The sequence below is a fragment of the Haplochromis burtoni genome, unplaced genomic scaffold, assembly GCF_018398535.1.
Source record: "Haplochromis burtoni strain Fernald_Lab_line unplaced genomic scaffold, NCSU_Asbu1 Contig_130, whole genome shotgun sequence".
Classification (NCBI taxonomy): Eukaryota; Metazoa; Chordata; class Actinopteri; order Cichliformes; family Cichlidae; genus Haplochromis; species Haplochromis burtoni.
This window is the reverse complement of record NW_024582491.1, coordinates 315,006-333,874: the sequence shown is the minus strand read 5'-3', so window position 1 is coordinate 333,874 and position 18,869 is coordinate 315,006. Positions and strand designations below refer to the sequence as shown.

Sequence of the window (18,869 nt, the reverse complement as noted above, 5' to 3'; positions counted from 1 at the left end):
TGTGTGTGTGTGTGTGTGTGTGTGTGTGTGTGTGTTTTTCTGGGGTCAGTCAGAAAGCCGATGTTGCACCTGCAGCCTGGGCAGTAAAACCAGCACTTTACCCCCTGCTATTTACCTCTCTGGATCTAATTTACACATGTCAGGGTGTCCTTTCTTTCTCTCTCACATGCTTGTACACTTGTTATACCTCTTCTTGCCTTGTAACAAGTCCAAGGCCCCAATCCATCTCCCTGTGAGCCATTGCACTGCTCTGAACTTCTGTAAACAATTGACACAGGCAGCACCTGTGCTGCAGCCCACAGGGAAGAAGCCCACTTAAAACTGTTCAACCATAAAATGGCTGGAAAAACCAGCTCCTTTATGTGATCTAAGAACAGGCCAAGTGGTCTCTTCTGTGCAATACAGGAAAGAAACACTATACTGTACATGCTCACCATTTTCCTGTATATGGAAAGTATTAGCAACTATCAGCTTTGCCACAGTTATTAGCCATAAAGAAAAAGACAAGTCCATAAGACACTAAATATACTGTGATGTTGTATTGCTGTGTTATTTAAAATGGTATTAGCACTATTGCCAATGTAATCAGAAGCATAAATACAATTCCTGTTGTGGAACGCAGCATCTTTAATAAAATACAGTAAGCCACTATTCATTTTCAGTTTGTAACGTAAAAAAATGCAAAGACAGTAGTGAAAGGATCTCACTTCCGCTGAGGTAACTTTCCAGCAGTACTATGGAAACACATTAATATATGATTAGATTCTTACTAAAGCAGCAATATAAGCCGTCTAATTATGCTAACTATTCAGTTAGCTCTAGGGCCCCTTATAGTAAACTGGGAGATTCAAGGAACTCAACCATGCATGGTACAGCAAGGCACCAACGCAGAACAACAGCTCAGCTGGAGAAATTACCAGCCTTCGTGTGTATGGGATATTTTCTTTCCCTAGTTAGCAGTTTCCACTAATACTACAAAAGCTTCTGTATTTACATTATGGGTAAATGTCCCAATACTCTCAACAGCTAGCAGTGCTAGTTCTTGTTGTGTTGCTGCTTCGATGTGCAAGATAGAACGTCAGATGAATTATGTCTGAAACTGCAGGTTCTGGTTAGACTGGCTGTCCAGCTCACAGCGGCTCTCAGGAGCAGAACAAGGACTATTATCACCAGTTGCTGTCAATGACAGTGGAGACAGCTGGGCTAAGTTGGTTAGCTGCAACTACACTTTCAAAATAAGAGTGAGGGGATGGTCTTAGTAAATTAGTGAACTGTATCGCAGCAATCCAGTATTGGATTTTTTTTTTTCTTTCTTGCTGATATTTATGATGTGAGGATGCTGCAATTTGTAATCTTTGCATTAAATGCAGGTTAGTTTCTATATCACTGTTAATGAAATCAAATCACAGAATGCTATTTTTAGCTACAGTTAGTGCATTTCCTTTTTTTCTGCTTCTGGTTTTGCTCATGACATGAGTGCTGTTTACTAGTTTGAAAACTGTAGACTGAAAACTCTTATCAGGTCTCTTATTGTTGTTTCCAACAAGAAAATGAAAAAAGATCTCACTAAGATCTCTATATAATGTGATTCAGCTAGATATATAATTTCACTCAGTGAAAACTGAAGAAATTGTTTCCTTTCAGTCAATTCACTTGGTACAACACATAAGTACAGGATATCACGTCCCCACGTGTCCTGGCTGAAACCTCTATTCAAGCCTTTAAGGCGGATGACCTGTGATGACATGCACAGGCCTACTTGCGCACATTACCCCTGTTATCACAGTCATCCCTTAGAAAGGTAAAGAGCATAAAAACTAAGAACACCTTTGCTAAACTGGACAAACTTGCTGCTGCTAGTTAGCTCGATTGTCTGCTAGCTTCCTGTGTAGTGTTTTACTTTGCGTTTTGGAACGGAGACAAAACTGAAACAAGAAAAGCAGAAATCTTCTGTTCACAACTGTCCTCACATGGCATGACCCTCTCCTCTCCAAGTGCAAAGACGAGGAGTATCCTGTTGATGTCCCCGCAATTATCTGGGCTGACCCCATAGAATATATTGATGGGTTAACCGAAGACAAGCCAGAACTATGCAGGAGCACTGACCGGCTTCAGCCCAGCACTCCGCAGGAAGACAATGATGTGCTGGACATCGGCCTGGACATTCATGGTTTGTTGGAGGATGAGCAGGAGAGCCCAGTGTGCTGCCGCTGCCGCTGCCACGCCGGCCGGACAACCACAATGGGACCCTGGGAAGCCAAGCCACCAACAAGAAAGCAGAACACACTGTTGCGGTGGGTGAGCCTCCAGCGAGAGCGCAGCCTCCCGTTCAAGTTCTAAGTCAGTTGGCTTGGAGCAAAGGTCCACCTTTGGGCCCCCAGCAGGACCCGATGCCCAGGAAGCTGCTCACCTCCCTCAGTGACACACTTAAGCGCCCTATCCGTGGGTGGTGCGAACCGTTGCTATCATCCACTGTGTACACCAGAGGTGGGCAATCTCAGTCCACGTGGGCCGGTGTCCCTGCAGGTTTTAGATGTGTCCTCGAACCAACACAGCTGATTTAAATGGCTAAATTAGCTCCTCAACATGTCCTGAAGTTCTCCAGAGGCCTGGTAACGAACTAATCATGTGATTCAGGTGTGTTGACCCAAGGTGATCTAGATCTAAAAGATCTAAAACCTGCAGGGATACCGGCCCTCGTGGACTGAGATTGCCCACCCCTGGTGTACACTCTACTGAGGTGATGTTGACTAACAGCACAATATCATCTTCCACATACTTAAGGATCAGGTTGTTCACCACACAGTTACCAGTTGCAGTTCCGGATCAACCGCCTCAGAATTATAAACCCACTGTTTACAAGGAGCCAGCAGTGATACTCAGAGAGGAAATAAGTACACTATTCATCCCATTCTTGACCTCCGAGTCATGAACAAATATTTATGAATGAACAAGTTCAAGACGCTAACATTCAGACAGCTTTTGAATGCAGCTGGCCCAGATTATTTATTATTATTAACCTTTATTTTACCAGGAAAAGTCCCATTGAGATTAAAAACCTCTTTTTCAAGGGAGTCCTGGCCAAGAGGCGACAACATGTTAAAATTACAAAGTTACATACATGTTATAAGTAACAATTACATTTTAAAAAACATTTTTCTCTGGCTCTCTCAATTGGGCATTTAATGAAATAAGATCTGCTATCTTCCAGTCTTTTTGCATCATGTTCCATGTAAAAGGGGCAGCATAAGTAAAAGCCCTCTTTCCCAGTTCAGTTCTGGCAAATGGAACATTGAGCAGAAGAAGATCGCTTGAACGCAGGCTATAAGAAACAGTACTCCTCCGTGTGAGCAGATCGCAAATGTAGGTGGGCATTTGTCCAAGCAGGGCCTTGTAAATAAAGATGCACCAGTGATCAAACCTCGTGGAGGACAACGAAGGCCATACCACTCGAGCATACAGATGATTGGTTTGCAACAATCATGTGGCTATACACCCGAACCACAGGTATGCATTCGAGGGCATAGTCTACGAATACCTGGTGCTGCCGTTCAGGTTGTCACTGGTGCGCCTTTGCAAAGGCGCACCAGTGACACCTTTGCCGAAGCTGCCAAAGCTTCTCCAGTGATTGAGTGATGGAGTTCTGTGCCTCCACAGCCACCTGACCTAAGCCCAATCAATAGTATAATCAATAGATAGTTTGTGATGACTTGGACCGCAGAGTGAAGGCAAAAGGGCCAACAAGTGCTCAGCATCTCTGGGAACTCCTTCAAGACTGTTGGAAAACCATTTCAGGTGACTACCTCATGAAGCTACATACTACCAATAACTACACATAATTCTGTATGTGTTCATTCATAGTTTTGATTCCTTCAGTAAAAATCTACAATGTAAATAGTCATTAAAATAAAGAAAAACGTGAGGGCGTGATTTCCCATACTTATGTGTTGGGCCTCGTTCCTCTCCTTAAGGGAACAGAAGATATATAGATATAACTATTCATTCTCAATAATCCCCTCTGCACACAATTCAATTATGTACTCATGAAAGCACGTCAAGAATATTTGTTGTGTACTAGCTTCCTTCAACTAGACACACAATCAAAAAATGTAAAAAAACAAAAAACAAAAACAAAACAAAACAAAAAAAACCAAATCCTGAAGATCCTACTGCACTCACAAAAACATGCTGTGACTTATAAGCGGACTACACGCTTTGAAACAGAAAATTTGGAGGGCAGCTTCTGATACACCAAATTCAGAGGTTTCAGTATGGCTAGCACAGATTCAAAGGGAGAACTGCCACTATTAAATCGCTTTGAAGTCATATAAAACAAACCACATTTTCAACGGCGTGAATAGAACCAAAGCAGGAATCTCCTGGAACAGGCAAATGTGGTTCTCACAAACGGTGGCCACTCGTCCCCCCACAAGCAGCAGTAAACATAATCACTCACAGAATCGCCCAAGGTGGAAGCACTTGGTCTTTGGTCTTTGTGTGGCTACCAATCCCATGGCATATGAATTAACATCACTATTTTCCACCACAGAGTGAATGAGGACGATAAATCCATTCAGCATGTGAGAGCTCAGAGCTAAATAACTGGATAATTGTGAAGGGCCTGCCTTTTGGTATCACCATGTTTAGTTTTGGTTGTTTTGAAGGAGATGGGAGTTAAAGGGATAAGACGCAACAAAGTGGTTTTTAAACGCAGATACTGACAAAGATCTAAACAGGTCTTTGCGCTGTCAGGGTCTCACATCTAACACAGATCTTCCTTAAGGCTAACAAGTACACAACCATTGCCACATTTTTGTATCGTCCATTTACTTAAAATTATACCTGTCTATCACTGCCTCTGACACAAAATTATTTGCACAACCAACTTTACACTGACAAAGGACATAGCTTAAAATATTTAGCAAGAAAGTACAAAAAAGGATGTTAATCACCAGTCTTTTAAAATTCTAAAAAATATGACATAATAGCTGTAGTAGGATTAGAATACAAGTATCAGTGTGGAAGCTGTAAACTGGCTTATGGCATGATGGCGACTGAAAGTATGTAATAATGTATCATAATAGGTAAAGGTAAGTAAGTACAGTTTATTTATAAAGTGCTTTACACAGACATATAGTCACAAATTGCTGCACAATCCAAATTTAAAAAAAAAAAACATTGAGTAATTAAAATAAAAAATAACAGAAAATTAAAATGCAGTGAAAAATGATGCACAATTCTGAACAAAATGTATTTACATTACATATGTTATGCATTTACACTAAAAGACCATCAAATGCAAGATTAAGATGCACTGTTGTGTGGCTTTTTCAATATACAGTTACAATTAGAAAGCACAGTGCAGCTTTTCAAACAGCCCTAATGCAGTACAGAGTTGTCAAACTAATTTTATATTGCGGGCCACATACAGCCCACTTAAGTGGGCTGGACCAGTGAAACTCCCCTGTCTGTCAGTGTAAAGAAGTTACATATGTTGTCAGTGTAAAGAAGTTACATATGTAACTGTTTTTCTACATGTTAGAGAAAAAGCTGCTATCCTTTTTTGTTGTTGTGGATGTTTTTGTTTTGTAGTTATAAAAAAAAAAAAAACAACAGATAAAATGATGTGGCGGGCCACATTTGGCCCACGGGCCTTGAGTTTGACACGTGAGGTAGTATATTGGCCAGTACTAGCACTGAAGAGCATATCCATATGGAGATGTATCAGCTGTGCATCCATTTTACTTGTTGATCTATTACATGTTCATACAATACGGTACATACAACAGTTCACATTCTACAAAGATAATGTATTATTTATGACTTATGTTAGGTTTTTACATGGAGACAGAGTTATCTCTGTCACAAGATTTGAAAGTCTGAATGGTCTTTGCATCAAAGCCGCACTTCCCAGCTATGTTTTAGCATCATTAATGCTAACTACCCTTACAATAACTTAAAGAAACATAAAATGACATTAAAAAAGCACATGTATACCATGGCTTTTGAAGGTATTTCTGTAACTCAAAGGAACTGTAATATAGTAGTGACATGATCTTTTTCTGAAAGACAACATTTCAGCACTTTAACAGATTGTGGAGGCACTAATGTTAAGCATCCCATCTCTGGAAAAAAAAAACACCATACTTCAACTACATTAAAGCCTTCTGTCAGGTTTGGTTTGTATCTTATTCTTGGGAAAACATCCTCTGTCTGAGTCATAGCAGGTTAGTTTTACCTCATCTACCTTTTAACCTCAAGCTTTTAATTAGGTAGGTTGGGATTACGGCATTCATTTGCTTCCTTGCCATTACCGAGGTGCAGCAACCTCTGACCCCAAAGTTGTCTCTGCAGTCTGTAATGGGCTGAAATAAGGTCCGCTAGTAGAAAAGTTAAGGGTGTGCACACAGAAGAACACACTAAAAACATGGCGCGCGCGTGCGCACACACACACACACACACACACACACTACTGGGAGATCTGTTGGAAGCAGCCCTAAAGGGAGATGCCTGGGTGTGAGGAACTGTGCTTTAACAGCTGGGGAGAGATATTATCTCATAATGTAAAGCCTGGAAATGGATCCTCCCAAGATACAACAAGCCAGGAGTGTAAGTTCATACATTCAACCACACCAGGGTTTGGAAGTGAAGCTTTTTTTCAAGCTGACCTAACTCAGCTCATGACCCCTGCCTCTTGGATTATGTTTTTACCTTCATTCGTGCTCTCTAAACAGATTATTTTTCATAGATCTTAAAGGTTGAAAGGTTGTCGCACACCTACTTGAAAATTTTCTTACATAAGTTTATATGTTCAGAGGTATTTGAAATAACTGCATCCATACATTTTAAAAATAAAACTGTCAACATAAAAGATTAGGGTAAAAAAATGCATTCAGTCACACTAGGGCCCTGGTGTTCACAAGTTCTGGTGTGAAAGGTCTGTATAAATTATTTTTTTAAATTCTATTATTCAGCCACTCTCAAACAAAACCGCTCTTTGTGAGGTGCAGTAAAGTGCTGCAGTAAGGTAGGCATGGAATCCGTGGCCCTGTGGGAGGCATGTGGTCAAGGAACTTTGTTGATAAGAGCCATCACCGTATGATTTATAACAGGCACATTCCCCATGCTCACTCTGGGTGATTTACACTTGTGAAAAACAGCGCTACGTGGCTCATCCCAAATTAAAAACTCTTATAGGGTAAACGGGAGATGATACATACATACATACTAAAGTTATAAAATATGAAAAAAATATTAGTTAACTACTTTTGAAAAAAAAAAACTCTGGTCCTTGGATAAAATAAAACTAACTGAAGCAATTTTGTGAACTTGAAAAACTAATAAAAAAAACCAACTAAATATATAGATATATCCTTAGTTTTAGTGTTGGTTATTTTGGTAAAAAACAACAACAAAATAACAACAACATCTTCCTTGATGGGGCAGTAGTGGACACGTTTTTGAAGCTTTGGAAGTCTACAACACATTCAAAAAGTTATCTGCTTTTATTGCAATACCTGAATAAATTTTCCTAGTTCTTGCCAATAACAATATTTATTAAGATAATAATTAATAATAATAATAATAATAATAATAATAATAAACTCACAGGAGAATCCCACTCTGGAAATGAACTGAAACTAAACAGAATCAAAAACAAAAACGAAAAACGAAATAAAAATAAAAACTCAAATCCAAAACAATAATAACTATAATATTGCACATACATAGTGTGTCACCAAAAATTTATTTTAAGCACACTTTGTAGTTGGTCCTATTTAGGTAACAGGTTAATCCGGTAGTCTGAAACTGCAACTGCAGTTGAATGGAGGTTTGCAAAACTGGACCAATGCAGAGTTCTGGTCTTTGTATACTGAAGTTGTGTGTTTGTTTGCATGTTGAGCAGGGAAGTCATAGCTAACCAGAGGTGGTCACTTTGACAGTCCCATATCAGATCATATGAACTGATGTAGTTAAGACAGTCCACTTTTAAGGAACATGTTGATGTCAAGTAGGTAGGTGAGGGAATCAGAACAGCCTCACTGAGCCAGTTTACATCACTTACCTGGAGGCAGGTCTGGGTCACTCGGGGCAGCTTGCTGTAGGCGACGGGGCTTGGCCACAGCCTTGGAGCTGTCTGAGACACTGCGACTGGTGGAACTAGAGCCACTTTCGTGGTCATCCTGATAAAACAAAAACAAACAACAATGCCTGTGATGACAGAAGCTGGACAAAAGGGCCTCTACAAGAGCTCTGCAGTTATAAGTTATCAGTTATAACCACATTAAAGTAAAGTAATAATATAACATATAGTAGTTGTGAGCCTAGATTGTGCAAACTAGTTCTTGTTTAAATTAGATATGGAATATGTGAATTTTCATGCATAAAACATGTTTCTTAGATTGAAATTAGAGTAACAATATTGAATATATTTGTTTATATGTAATGGCTTAAGTTACAATTATAATGCCTTTGTCCACGACTACACCAGGGTCCACTTAGGTCCAAGCAACATAAATTTTGTTATCAGACAGTGGAAAAGAGGATCTTTGCGGCCTTTGACTGTGCCAACTTCCAAGGACAATTTATGTTACAGTGTATCTGGTTACTGAGAGTAATGAAATGAATATAAACTGAGAATCTGCTCTCCTGCATCACTGGCGGTGGCAGTGATAAGAAGAAAGTTTACCATGCACCACTATTTCTTACACTAAACCTTCTGAATAGCCTTCTGAATAACCTTCCTCCCACCATTTAACAACCATCCCTGTGGCCTCTACAAATAAACTCTGGTCCTTGGATGAGAAAGATGAAGGTCTCTAGTCCATGACAGCACATGTCATCCACACTGGAGACACCGGTGGCCTGTCAAGCCCAGGAACATAAGTGCAAAATGTGTGTGTGTGTATGTATTAATGTGTATATAGGAAAATGAAATGATCACCCCCCATTTAGAGATGAGCTTGGTGATAAACAGAATGACCCAAGATTCAAGCTAAGGAGCTTATTTATTGTTGTAGCTCGTAGAGAGCCTCGGGCTTGTGGGTGTTCTGTACAAATAAAACAGCAGAGACATGAGGACAAACAGTGGAGGGGTCAGAAATAGTGGTTTTAGACTACTGACAGCCAAGGACTTATGCTGCATTCCATCTGCCTCAGAAGTCAGATGTCAGAGCTGGGAGTGACGTCACTGTTGTTTGTGTTCCAACAGCAAAGTCAAAAAGCAAGGAAAACAGGATTTGTTTTGGTCCATAGCAAGCTAGTTGCTAGTGGTGCATAAATAATGCACCACTAGCAATACTAATATTGCTTGGCTTATTTTTATTTCTTTTTTTGCTTAAAAACAGCACATTTTATTAAAGCTACTGAAGGGGCAACAATAAGGTTGAGTTTGTAAATTTAATAAATGTGACTTTTTAAGGGATTGAGAGATTTGCTAAGTCACAGTTTAAGATTGGAAGTAATAATAAGATTCTATGGGTGGAAATCTGTCAGATCTGTCCCTGTATCCACATGATAAACGTGTGTGCATCTTGGAATATATCGAGCCCTGTTATAAAGACGAATTTAACCATAAATGAGCAATTTGGAGAATAGGGGAGAAAAACTTATCAGAGCACAAAAATGCTATGACTACAGCAGCTAATGTTGAACTCCTAACAGCTACTATGTATAATAGCAAATACCTCATATTCAAACTCATGGTAGACATAAGCCTGCAGCAGTGGATGGGATGAAGAAATGGGGAAAAAATTAGATACAGTGTCAAAGAAACAATATATTAGAAGCAAAACTGAGAAGTTAGTGAAAAGGTGGAGAGATTACTGAGTTAAAACTCAGTGTGGCGTTGATTAGAGGTTACTGCAGCACTGTAACCTTTGCACAATCAGCCTGGGTGGTAGGTTAGTCAGATAATTTGGACAAGAAAAGGGAGATCACATGTGTTTAGCATTAAAGCGTCTCAGGAGTCACCCCTTATCCTGACACATGTAAGCACTGAAGGTGTCAAAACCAAATATATTTGGCTACTCCACACACACACTTTATTTATAAATACTGAACCGATCCAGTTTAAACTGACAGACAGCCTTTGCAGGCAGGTCGCGTGTTGCAAATTTTAATACATTCATGCAGCTTACATATGTAACAGACAATCCCTGGTTCTAACACTATTTAATGACAGTGAACCCTTTCGTTGTAGTTGAGTAATGATGATTTGGTTTTAAACATACTTTGCATTATCTGAGTTGCAGACACACTGACAGAAGTATCCCCCAGTGCAGTAAACACTCAATGCTCAAAAGAGATGAGAGAGGCTCTGGTAGAAATATTTACATGTTACTTCACTAAGGCCCTATCCAATAGAGCTCCACTGTGCAATCAGTTTTTTCCTCATCAGAGAGTGGTGGGAATTGGTAAACAGAGAGGGAGAAATAATAAATACTTCATCAAGGTTACAACGAATAAAGATCTGTGAATAATAAGGTGTAAATTTGCTGGTCATTACTCATTTCTTTTGTAGATTTGTCATCACTTTGAAAAGTTGCACCTATAATATTTAAATATGCTACAATAGAAAAGGGATTGTTATTTGATTAGGAAGGTTTAAGATACACACTCCAATCCTTAGTTTACATCACAATACCCTGCTTGAGCACATTAGAGTAAGAAACAGTCTCCTTCCCCCTTTAGTCTCATATCTATACCTAAAGGAATGCATAGCCCAGCAAGCCAAGAGTACATCGAGTTCAACAATTTGAACTGCCACTATGAAGAACAAGACTGCCAAATTTGGAAGTAGCGCAATTAAGCGCTCAATGTCACCATGGGCAGTGAGCAATTCTCCAGAGGTGAAAAATGCCTTTTCAGAAGGAAGCCCTGGGACAAATGAAGCCTGCCCTCAGCTGCTGCCAAGTAAATCGATCTCTCCAATTCCACAGCAGGGCACAGCACAGGGAGGGAGCCTAAGAAGGATGGAGAAAAGGAGAAGGAAAGATAGACACGAGGACCGGAAAAAGTAGGGCTGCTTCCCCTGCAGGCATGTCACCTCAGCTGTTAACCAAATATGATGGTAGTTAAAAAGGAAAAGAGAGACATGAAACCAATTGATAAGCGAGAGAAAAAACAGTGGAAAAAAAAAAGAGAGACAGCAAAACCAAGAAAAGCTGAGGGACGTCTAGAGTGAAAGAGACTTGATGATAATGAGACCAGAACAAAGGGACAGAAACATGAAGCTGGTGGTGTGACTGACAGGTGAGGGGGACCCCCTACTCAGAGGGTAAGTGGGCACCCATAGAGGGTTAGGGCACAGGAAGGCCAGACGTGACCCCTGTCCTCCTGTAATCGTCTGACACAGTCAGGGAGCAGGAGGCGGTGTGCTGAGTCTGTCTGGAGGGTCAACCCATATGAGCTGCTCAGCGCATTAGCTGAATACCACCACCACCTCCAGCTATTAGGAACAGCACCTCTGTAGATAAGAAACTCACAAGTTCCTTGTACAAATAATCTGGCTATAACTCACAGACACTAGAAACCAGTAACATCATATCTGCTAGTGACAATGACATATATGTAAACTAGTAAAGCTTCAAAAAATACAAATATGTCTTAAAATACTCATTATACTCCCGCAAATACTTACTTATAAAGTATTTGCGGGAGCAGAATAACACCCTTGCTACAGTTTCTTGTGATTTGAGGCTTCCTGGACTGGCTGAAAAGTAGGCAAATTACCAGAGTTTTTGTTGCCCATTCTTAATAAATATTAGACAAAAAAAACAAGCACTATATTTTTTCCTTTTCAGAAATTGCTAAGTATTTTCCAATTTCAGTTTAACACAAGGAAAAAAAAAATTTGGCAAGGACCAGCAGCCGACTACCTCGCTTCTCTGCAACCGCCTGATCTTTGAAACCAAAACATTTTTAAAACTGGTCAATTTCACACAGTTTCAGCACATTAATGGGAGCATGCAGACCATTGCTAGATAAACACACTCTGTTTTTGTTGTTTTTCCTCTGCAGGTTGCTGGTGAACTCATGCTGACATCAAAGCAGCAGGCCTGGATACTGGAGGCACGGCAGGGGAGGGCGAACGCCTACAGAGTGAGAAAATAAATGAAGGAAACCCAATAGGCTCCTTATCTCACACAGAACCCCTTCTCCTGTAAATCACTCACGTACTCATATAAACACAGACACACACAGAACCTCTGCCCGACATGTTAAGGCCTAGCATTCACACCTCCAAGTAACCAGTGAATCATATGATACTCAAAGGATATAATGAGAATGTGGGACATTCCAGGCTGTTTTTCCAGAACAATAGTGAAAAAAAACACTACTAAAGAGATACACATACTCTTTTGTCCTAAAAATGTGCTTCTGTTTTTTTAGTGCTCCTAGGTCTCATCTCCCCCCTCTCTCACCATCTTTCATGTTTCATCTTCTTTACCTATATCTGACATTGTCTCCATCCTTCCACTTCTTCTAGAGCTTCTCATCCCATCTATAATTAGCTAGTCTGAAGCTTGTTTTAACAGTGTTGACCCTGGTTCTCATAAGAATGGTTTCCAGCTGGCACAGAGAGAAATAAAAACATGAAAAGGGGCTCACTGTTTTAAACATAATGTCACAGTTTGGGATGGTTCCAGTAATGTCAAATGGTATGCAGCCACTTCTTTTACACTTAAGCTGTTTGAACCATTGATGACAACCCCACCGGAATTTTTGCTGAAAAGAACAGAGAACATCACAGTTGACTCAGATTACCTTTTCTTTAACGTCTCTTGGCTTCGAACGCATCCATCAGCTCGGCTAAAAATTAGCTGCTAATGGCTTTTTAATGAAACGGTAACAAATGAAGAAAGCTATTTTACCATGATTAAAGACAGAGGGTTCATTTTCTCCTCAAACAGAAGAGAACTACAGAAGCTGGAGTAGTGAGGACAGAATTTCACACAGTCTCCATCACAAATAACTGTTGGGTATTAATATTATAATTATGATACGCATTTTATACACAGACATCATAGGCATATTTAAAGAGAAATATGTGCATAAAAAGCACAAATGTACATGCACACACAATATAAAATACTATACAGACCAATACTTAAGGACTAGAGCCATGCAGCTGGAATCCATAGAAGATTGGGGGGATTAGAGCCTGAAAGTAACCCAGATGAATATCACATTGTGTGACATTCTGAATAATTATCTCAATGAAAGTAGCATATCACAAAAATGTGGTCTATTCCCCCCCCTCTGTTTCAGTAACTGAATCCACTACACAAAAACAAACTTCCATTTACTGTGGATTAACTGCACAAATTAAATATTACAGTCTCTACACAATGTTCTGTAGCCAATAAGATGAAATTTCCTGCACCAATAAAGCACAAGGCAGAATAAGATCTGAGAATTAAACTTTTTCAGCAGTCTGAAAATGCACAACTTACCAAGTTTGCTGTTACTATAACCACTACAGAGAAAAACATACTCGTGGGAATTTCTGGATTATTAAAGTGTGACGGGAGCTGTGATAGGTCTGTAATACCTGAAGTGTTACTAGGCACATTCCATCCCAGCAAAACTGCTACAAAGCAAACACCTTCTTTCCTTCAGAAGCTCCAATATATAAAGTATTCATTAAGGAGGGGGAGCAAAGACATAGAAAAGATTCCCAAGCATGTGCCAAAAGAAGAATGCATAATTACAAAAGAATTTGACTCTGAAGGGGGAGGAATCACAACGACACCGGTGATGTCATGTTGGAGGTTTCTGCCAAGAGTGCCTCTGCTCTACCCAAGTCAAACTGTCTATGTTTATTATCTGCCTCCAACATACTTACAATAACAAAGACAAACGGGGATCCCAGTTACAGAGCAGACCCATAGGGAGCTACAAGAGGTCTTCTGACTTCTGAGTATTTAATTTGTTCAGGCATTGTCCTTGTGCTGTTCTCACCAGACAGATCACCTCTGGCTGCAGTTTCAGTATAGCTCTTTAACCAAGTTCCAGTAAACATACAACAAGATAAACTTAAAGTGTAAATGATAAAAGTAAAATGTAAAAGGCAAAGGCCAAAAGTTAAGTGCCCTCCTCAAACTTTTGACATTTAGGTGATTTTGGCTCTACTCTTGTTCTGTTGCACTTTCAGGTAATAGTTCAAAGCCCAGTGCATTTTATTTGTCTTAAGTAAAACCAGCAGAAACCAATCTTGTGTTTACGGTACAGTAGCCGATGTTGTTCCAGTTTAACTGTCCATAATTCTACATTAATCTAATAAATCTCAAAGCCCTGTGTATTCATGCAGAAAACTGGATTCTTTGTTACAAAATCGCTTTTTGCAGTCATTTCTCCACAATAGTAAGCAGGTCTGCAAAAGTAATAGGGGTGCTGAGGTCAGTCCTCTTTTATCCTCACAAACAATGTTTAGCACATTTTTTTATTTAAACAAAAGACTCTGAGTCTGAGTAACTCCAATTCTGAGACTTGATTAACATCCAGGAACAAGGAATTCAAACAGGCTTGAACTAATATAGGTGCCATGATGGAATTTGGAGCCTGGATAAATAATTACAACAAACCACTGCACTTTCCATTGAAGCCCATTCAAATTCTTTATGCTCCTACTAGTGACCTCAACTTCAGTGTTCACAAGTAACAAGTGTTAGGGAAAAGAAGAAAACATGAAAGGAAATAGAAGAATACAGAAAGTCAACCGAAGCAAAGAGTGAGAGAATCAAAGATTAAAGAGCCAGAAGCCATGTCAAAAAAAGAAGAAAAACAGGACTGTGACAACAGTAAAGTGGAGGCAGGAATATCAAAAGAGAAAGACACATCGAGGGAGAATCGGAAAGAGGGAGAAATTGTTCCTGATTTAGATCTGAGAGGCTCTGGTCCTTCAGATGTCTCCATCAGCTAACCACAAGCCCAGGCTGAGCATGTGAGGCATTCTGCTTACGCTGGCACAGCTACCCCCTAATGCTAATAACTGCAATGTGTTAGCTACAATAAAACACTCCACACAGATCCCTGACATACGCACTCACACACAGGCATGTGCAAAAAAAACAAAAAAAACAACACATCTTAGACAAGTCAATTACGACACACACGGGGAATTCCCAAACGCAGGAATAGCTCTAACTCAGAATAATCAGCAGTGCCCAGTTATTTTCTAATTATTTATTATGTAATTACTGCCAATCACATCTTTTTTACTTCACAATTATTAGTCTATAAGATCCAGATATACATTTCTTTATATATCTTATTTATCTTTATATCAGCATTTTGGAAAATTGCTGCTAACTAGTGGTCAAGACCTGATTTTAACACCAACTGTCAAATCATAACCATGCAATCTCTGGGCCTTCCGATTTTTTCATACGCAAATAAAAGTTCATTATACAAAACATAAGCACACCTTAAACAATGTAAGCACCAGTCTCCAAGAACAACGCAAGCAGCGGCTCAGGCTACTCTGACAACTTAATTGCACATGTGAGGTGCAGCTGGAAGGCACAAACTATAGAGGCCTAAGTGTTCTTGGAGAGCATCAATGTTCTGAAACCAGAAAGATAGAATAAATCAAACAGAGCAAAATGGGAGAGGACTTTCCGTCAATGTTGAGAAATACCAAAGCCTTACTGCAGGAGGTTTAGGCACGCAAGCGGAATGCAGCCGGCATTATGTTTGCATAGCTTTTATACACTGGGGTCCAAAAGCAACTGAGGTGGTGTCAGCATTCATCACATTGGTTGAGAGATGGAAAACTGTCAGCCTTACATAAAAAACAAATCATTTCAATTGCATCAATGAAACATGTTGGAATCCTAAGCTAGTCCTTATCCATAGATCTCAGGTCTCCTACTGTTTTCCGTAGCAAAGTAAAGTACAGGTCCTGGCCCTGGCCAAAAAATGTTCACCTGTTTTGTGAGATATATATAAAAAAAAAAGCTAAATTGAAAAATTCTATAATAAGAATAATAGAGGATATACATTTTTAATAGATTATTCTGAGATTGGTTTTGAACTGTAAAGTTCTGAAAGAGTTTTATTTTCTGTAAGGGTTAGGTTAAATAAAGCTGAAACCTCAAAGCACTCTGTACATTAAGAAAAAGTAAGCAACTATCACAGCTCATCAATTTATTGTAGATTTTCATTTTCAAACCTTGCTTTAAACTTTAAACTACTTTACTTCATACTGCGTACTGTCTCTGTAAGGTTACATGTTAACCACCTCACATCACAATATTGGTGCAAGATATGTTTTGTCAGGAAATTATAACCAAGTATCACAGTTTTATCTATATCTGCAACATACACCATGGAAAGTGTAATGCTGGGTCATTATTCATGCTGCATTTCTCTTCTCTTGCCCACACATGATAGGGGGCTGAACTTGCCATGGTAGAGGCTAGCTATACAGAAAGAATTCACTTAGTAAAAAACTGAACACATGATTAGAAAAGGTTTTCTACTAAATAGGTTACATATGTGATTTTAGTGGTTGAAATGCCATGTCATTAATGGGATCATCATTTGAATATTGAGTAAGGGTCTACTAAACTGAGCATGCACTCATCCTGAAACAGAGCACAGTTTGTGCAATATAGAAGTACACACAAACACGAGGGTTACTGCTTTTAGTAACTTTTTCTCCCTGAAAGTGAAAAAATACCCATCTTAGTAGATTGCATAAAGACAAAAAGACACACAACAAAAAAATAATGATCTAAAGATCTAAATGAAAGGGTACATTTCTTCTCTAAATTGCAATCACGTCTTACAGTCCTTTCTACATTTTAAGGCTTATAAAGCAAACACCGTTCCAAAGTGCAATACAATATCATCCTAGAGTTTTTCTAAGAGGACAGGACTAATGGAGTGAACATTAGTCTTAATTGCATGGTAATCATTTCCCAAACTACAATATCAGTGGGAGCATGCAGCAAATAACAAGCTGCATTGAGGGATTGCTCTAGCCCGGATGGCCTGAGAGCAGGGATTAAACTGTAGAGTAGCAGCATCCTGGCCAGTGTGTATTGATCACCACTTGATTCACTGGAATCACAAAGCCACTGGCTTTAATGTTTCCCCCCCAACTGCTTTCCTGTGTCTGAGGTTTGTCTGTGGAGCAGAAGTAACCTCATCCCACCAGGAACACAGACCTCAAAGACAAAGCTATGGGTAATTCAGCTTTGGCTGACTCACAAGCAATGGTGGCAGAGGGTAAGGTCTCTTTTTCTGGAATGACACACTTCTGCACTGCCATCTACAGATGCTTTGAATCACTTTGGAATGCTGAACAGAGATCAGTGCAATGGGTCACTCTCCATTAGAGACTAGAGAAAGGGGACAGACTAGTAGTGAGACAGTGTATGATTACTAACACATATTTAGCTCACCATTAAATACAGACCTACTGACAACAAAATTTCAGCATATGTAAACATTAAAGCTGCACGTGAAACAAACCGTTCACCAGCTGTTGGCCTGCCAACATGCAGAATACAAAAAAAACACTCAACTCTGAACAAGTAGTTCTACTTATTGTCAACAGACCCAGTGTCTCCTGGAGTATTTCAAATTTTTAGTACAAATCATCAATACTTCATTGTTAAATCTATCTTCAACTACAAGAGAAAAATCAATAAACACAAGTTTGCAGAAAGCAGATTTATTGTATGTAAGTTTTCAGGCAGAGCTCACATAACAGCCTAACGATTTCTCTTGATTGCCATTACTGTACTGTCATATATACTGTCATTTTGAATGACAAAACAAACAGAGATCCTTTTTAACTAATCTCAAGCACATGCACTTGGCTATTCTTCTGTCCTTCAGTAGTTCTCCTTTTCTCTCATCAGAATGCATGCTGCAGCTTCCAACCTGCCTAAGGAGTCAACAGTGTGCCAACATTACTCCATCTTTTTATTATTTACAGTCATGGATGGGTTTTGTTACTGCTATAGGGGGTTAGATTCGAGGAAAATAGATTCTCCAAAGCTCTGTGTTTTTGTCCTCTGTCTCCTCAGTCCTGAAGACAAGGCCCCACTGAGCTGATGATCAGATGGATTTACGGTGCAATCTCTGAAAGCCATTTGCTCCTGCTAGCAGAGAATCAAAGGCAAGATTTCCGGATGGCATTGGAACAGAGATTACTCAGTTTGTGCTATCTGATTGCAAACTTCCACAAGCTGTTTCCTTTTACTTCTTTCAACTTTTCCTTTGCATCTTCTGACTTGTGAAATTTAAGTTCAATGACCACATACACACTAGGTTTCATTCTGTCAGAGACCATGCAGTATGTACACTTAAGGAAAAACTACATTGGATCAAATGTTTTAAGTTTTATTTATGAATTCAATATAATCAGTAGATCCTTTAAGTGGTGTAAGTTGTGATGTGAAGGGGGTATGGATCAAACTTGATCCAGCACATCCCCCAATTCCCTGTCAGTAGGTTGCAGTTTGGAAATTCTTTGTTCACAGCTGATGGCAAGCAATTCACAAGCCTTGTCATTTCAGATATGATCTGACACAGTCATCACTGAGTCAGTCACAAGTTTGGTCGTGCTCAAAGTTGATCAATTTTTATTTTATTTTATTATTTTTTTTATCTGTTTTTACCCCTTCCCATTTCTCCAGCACCGTACACAATGGCTACATAAAGTTCCTCTGTACTAATCAACCAACCATTATCACACCTTGTTACAAGATAGCAGTATTTTCTTCTTCTGTGAGTGGTCATAATGTTTTTATTAATCACTTTATAGGAAGTTCACAGTCTATCCACCCAAAAAGTAAAGTACAGGGTGGACCATTTATATGGATACACTGTAATAAAATGGGAATGGTTGG

At 39.5% G+C, this 18,869-nt stretch overlaps 1 protein-coding gene across 5 annotated transcripts in view; it reads right to left on the bottom strand.

Annotated features, from left to right (window-relative positions):
* LOC102299397 (vacuolar protein sorting-associated protein 13B) overlaps positions 1–18,869 on the bottom strand; it is a 306,909-nt gene that overhangs the window by 273,563 nt on the left and 14,477 nt on the right. For all 5 annotated transcript variants that reach the window (XR_006054780.1, XM_014336114.2, XM_042224168.1 and 2 more), the window contains exon 4: positions 8,066–8,183. Coding sequence is in view for 4 of the 5 variants with exons in the window: in XM_014336114.2 (XP_014191600.1) it covers positions 8,066–8,183 (118 nt within the window). In the remaining variant the exon portion in view is untranslated. The remainder of the gene's footprint in view (positions 1–8,065; positions 8,184–18,869) is intronic.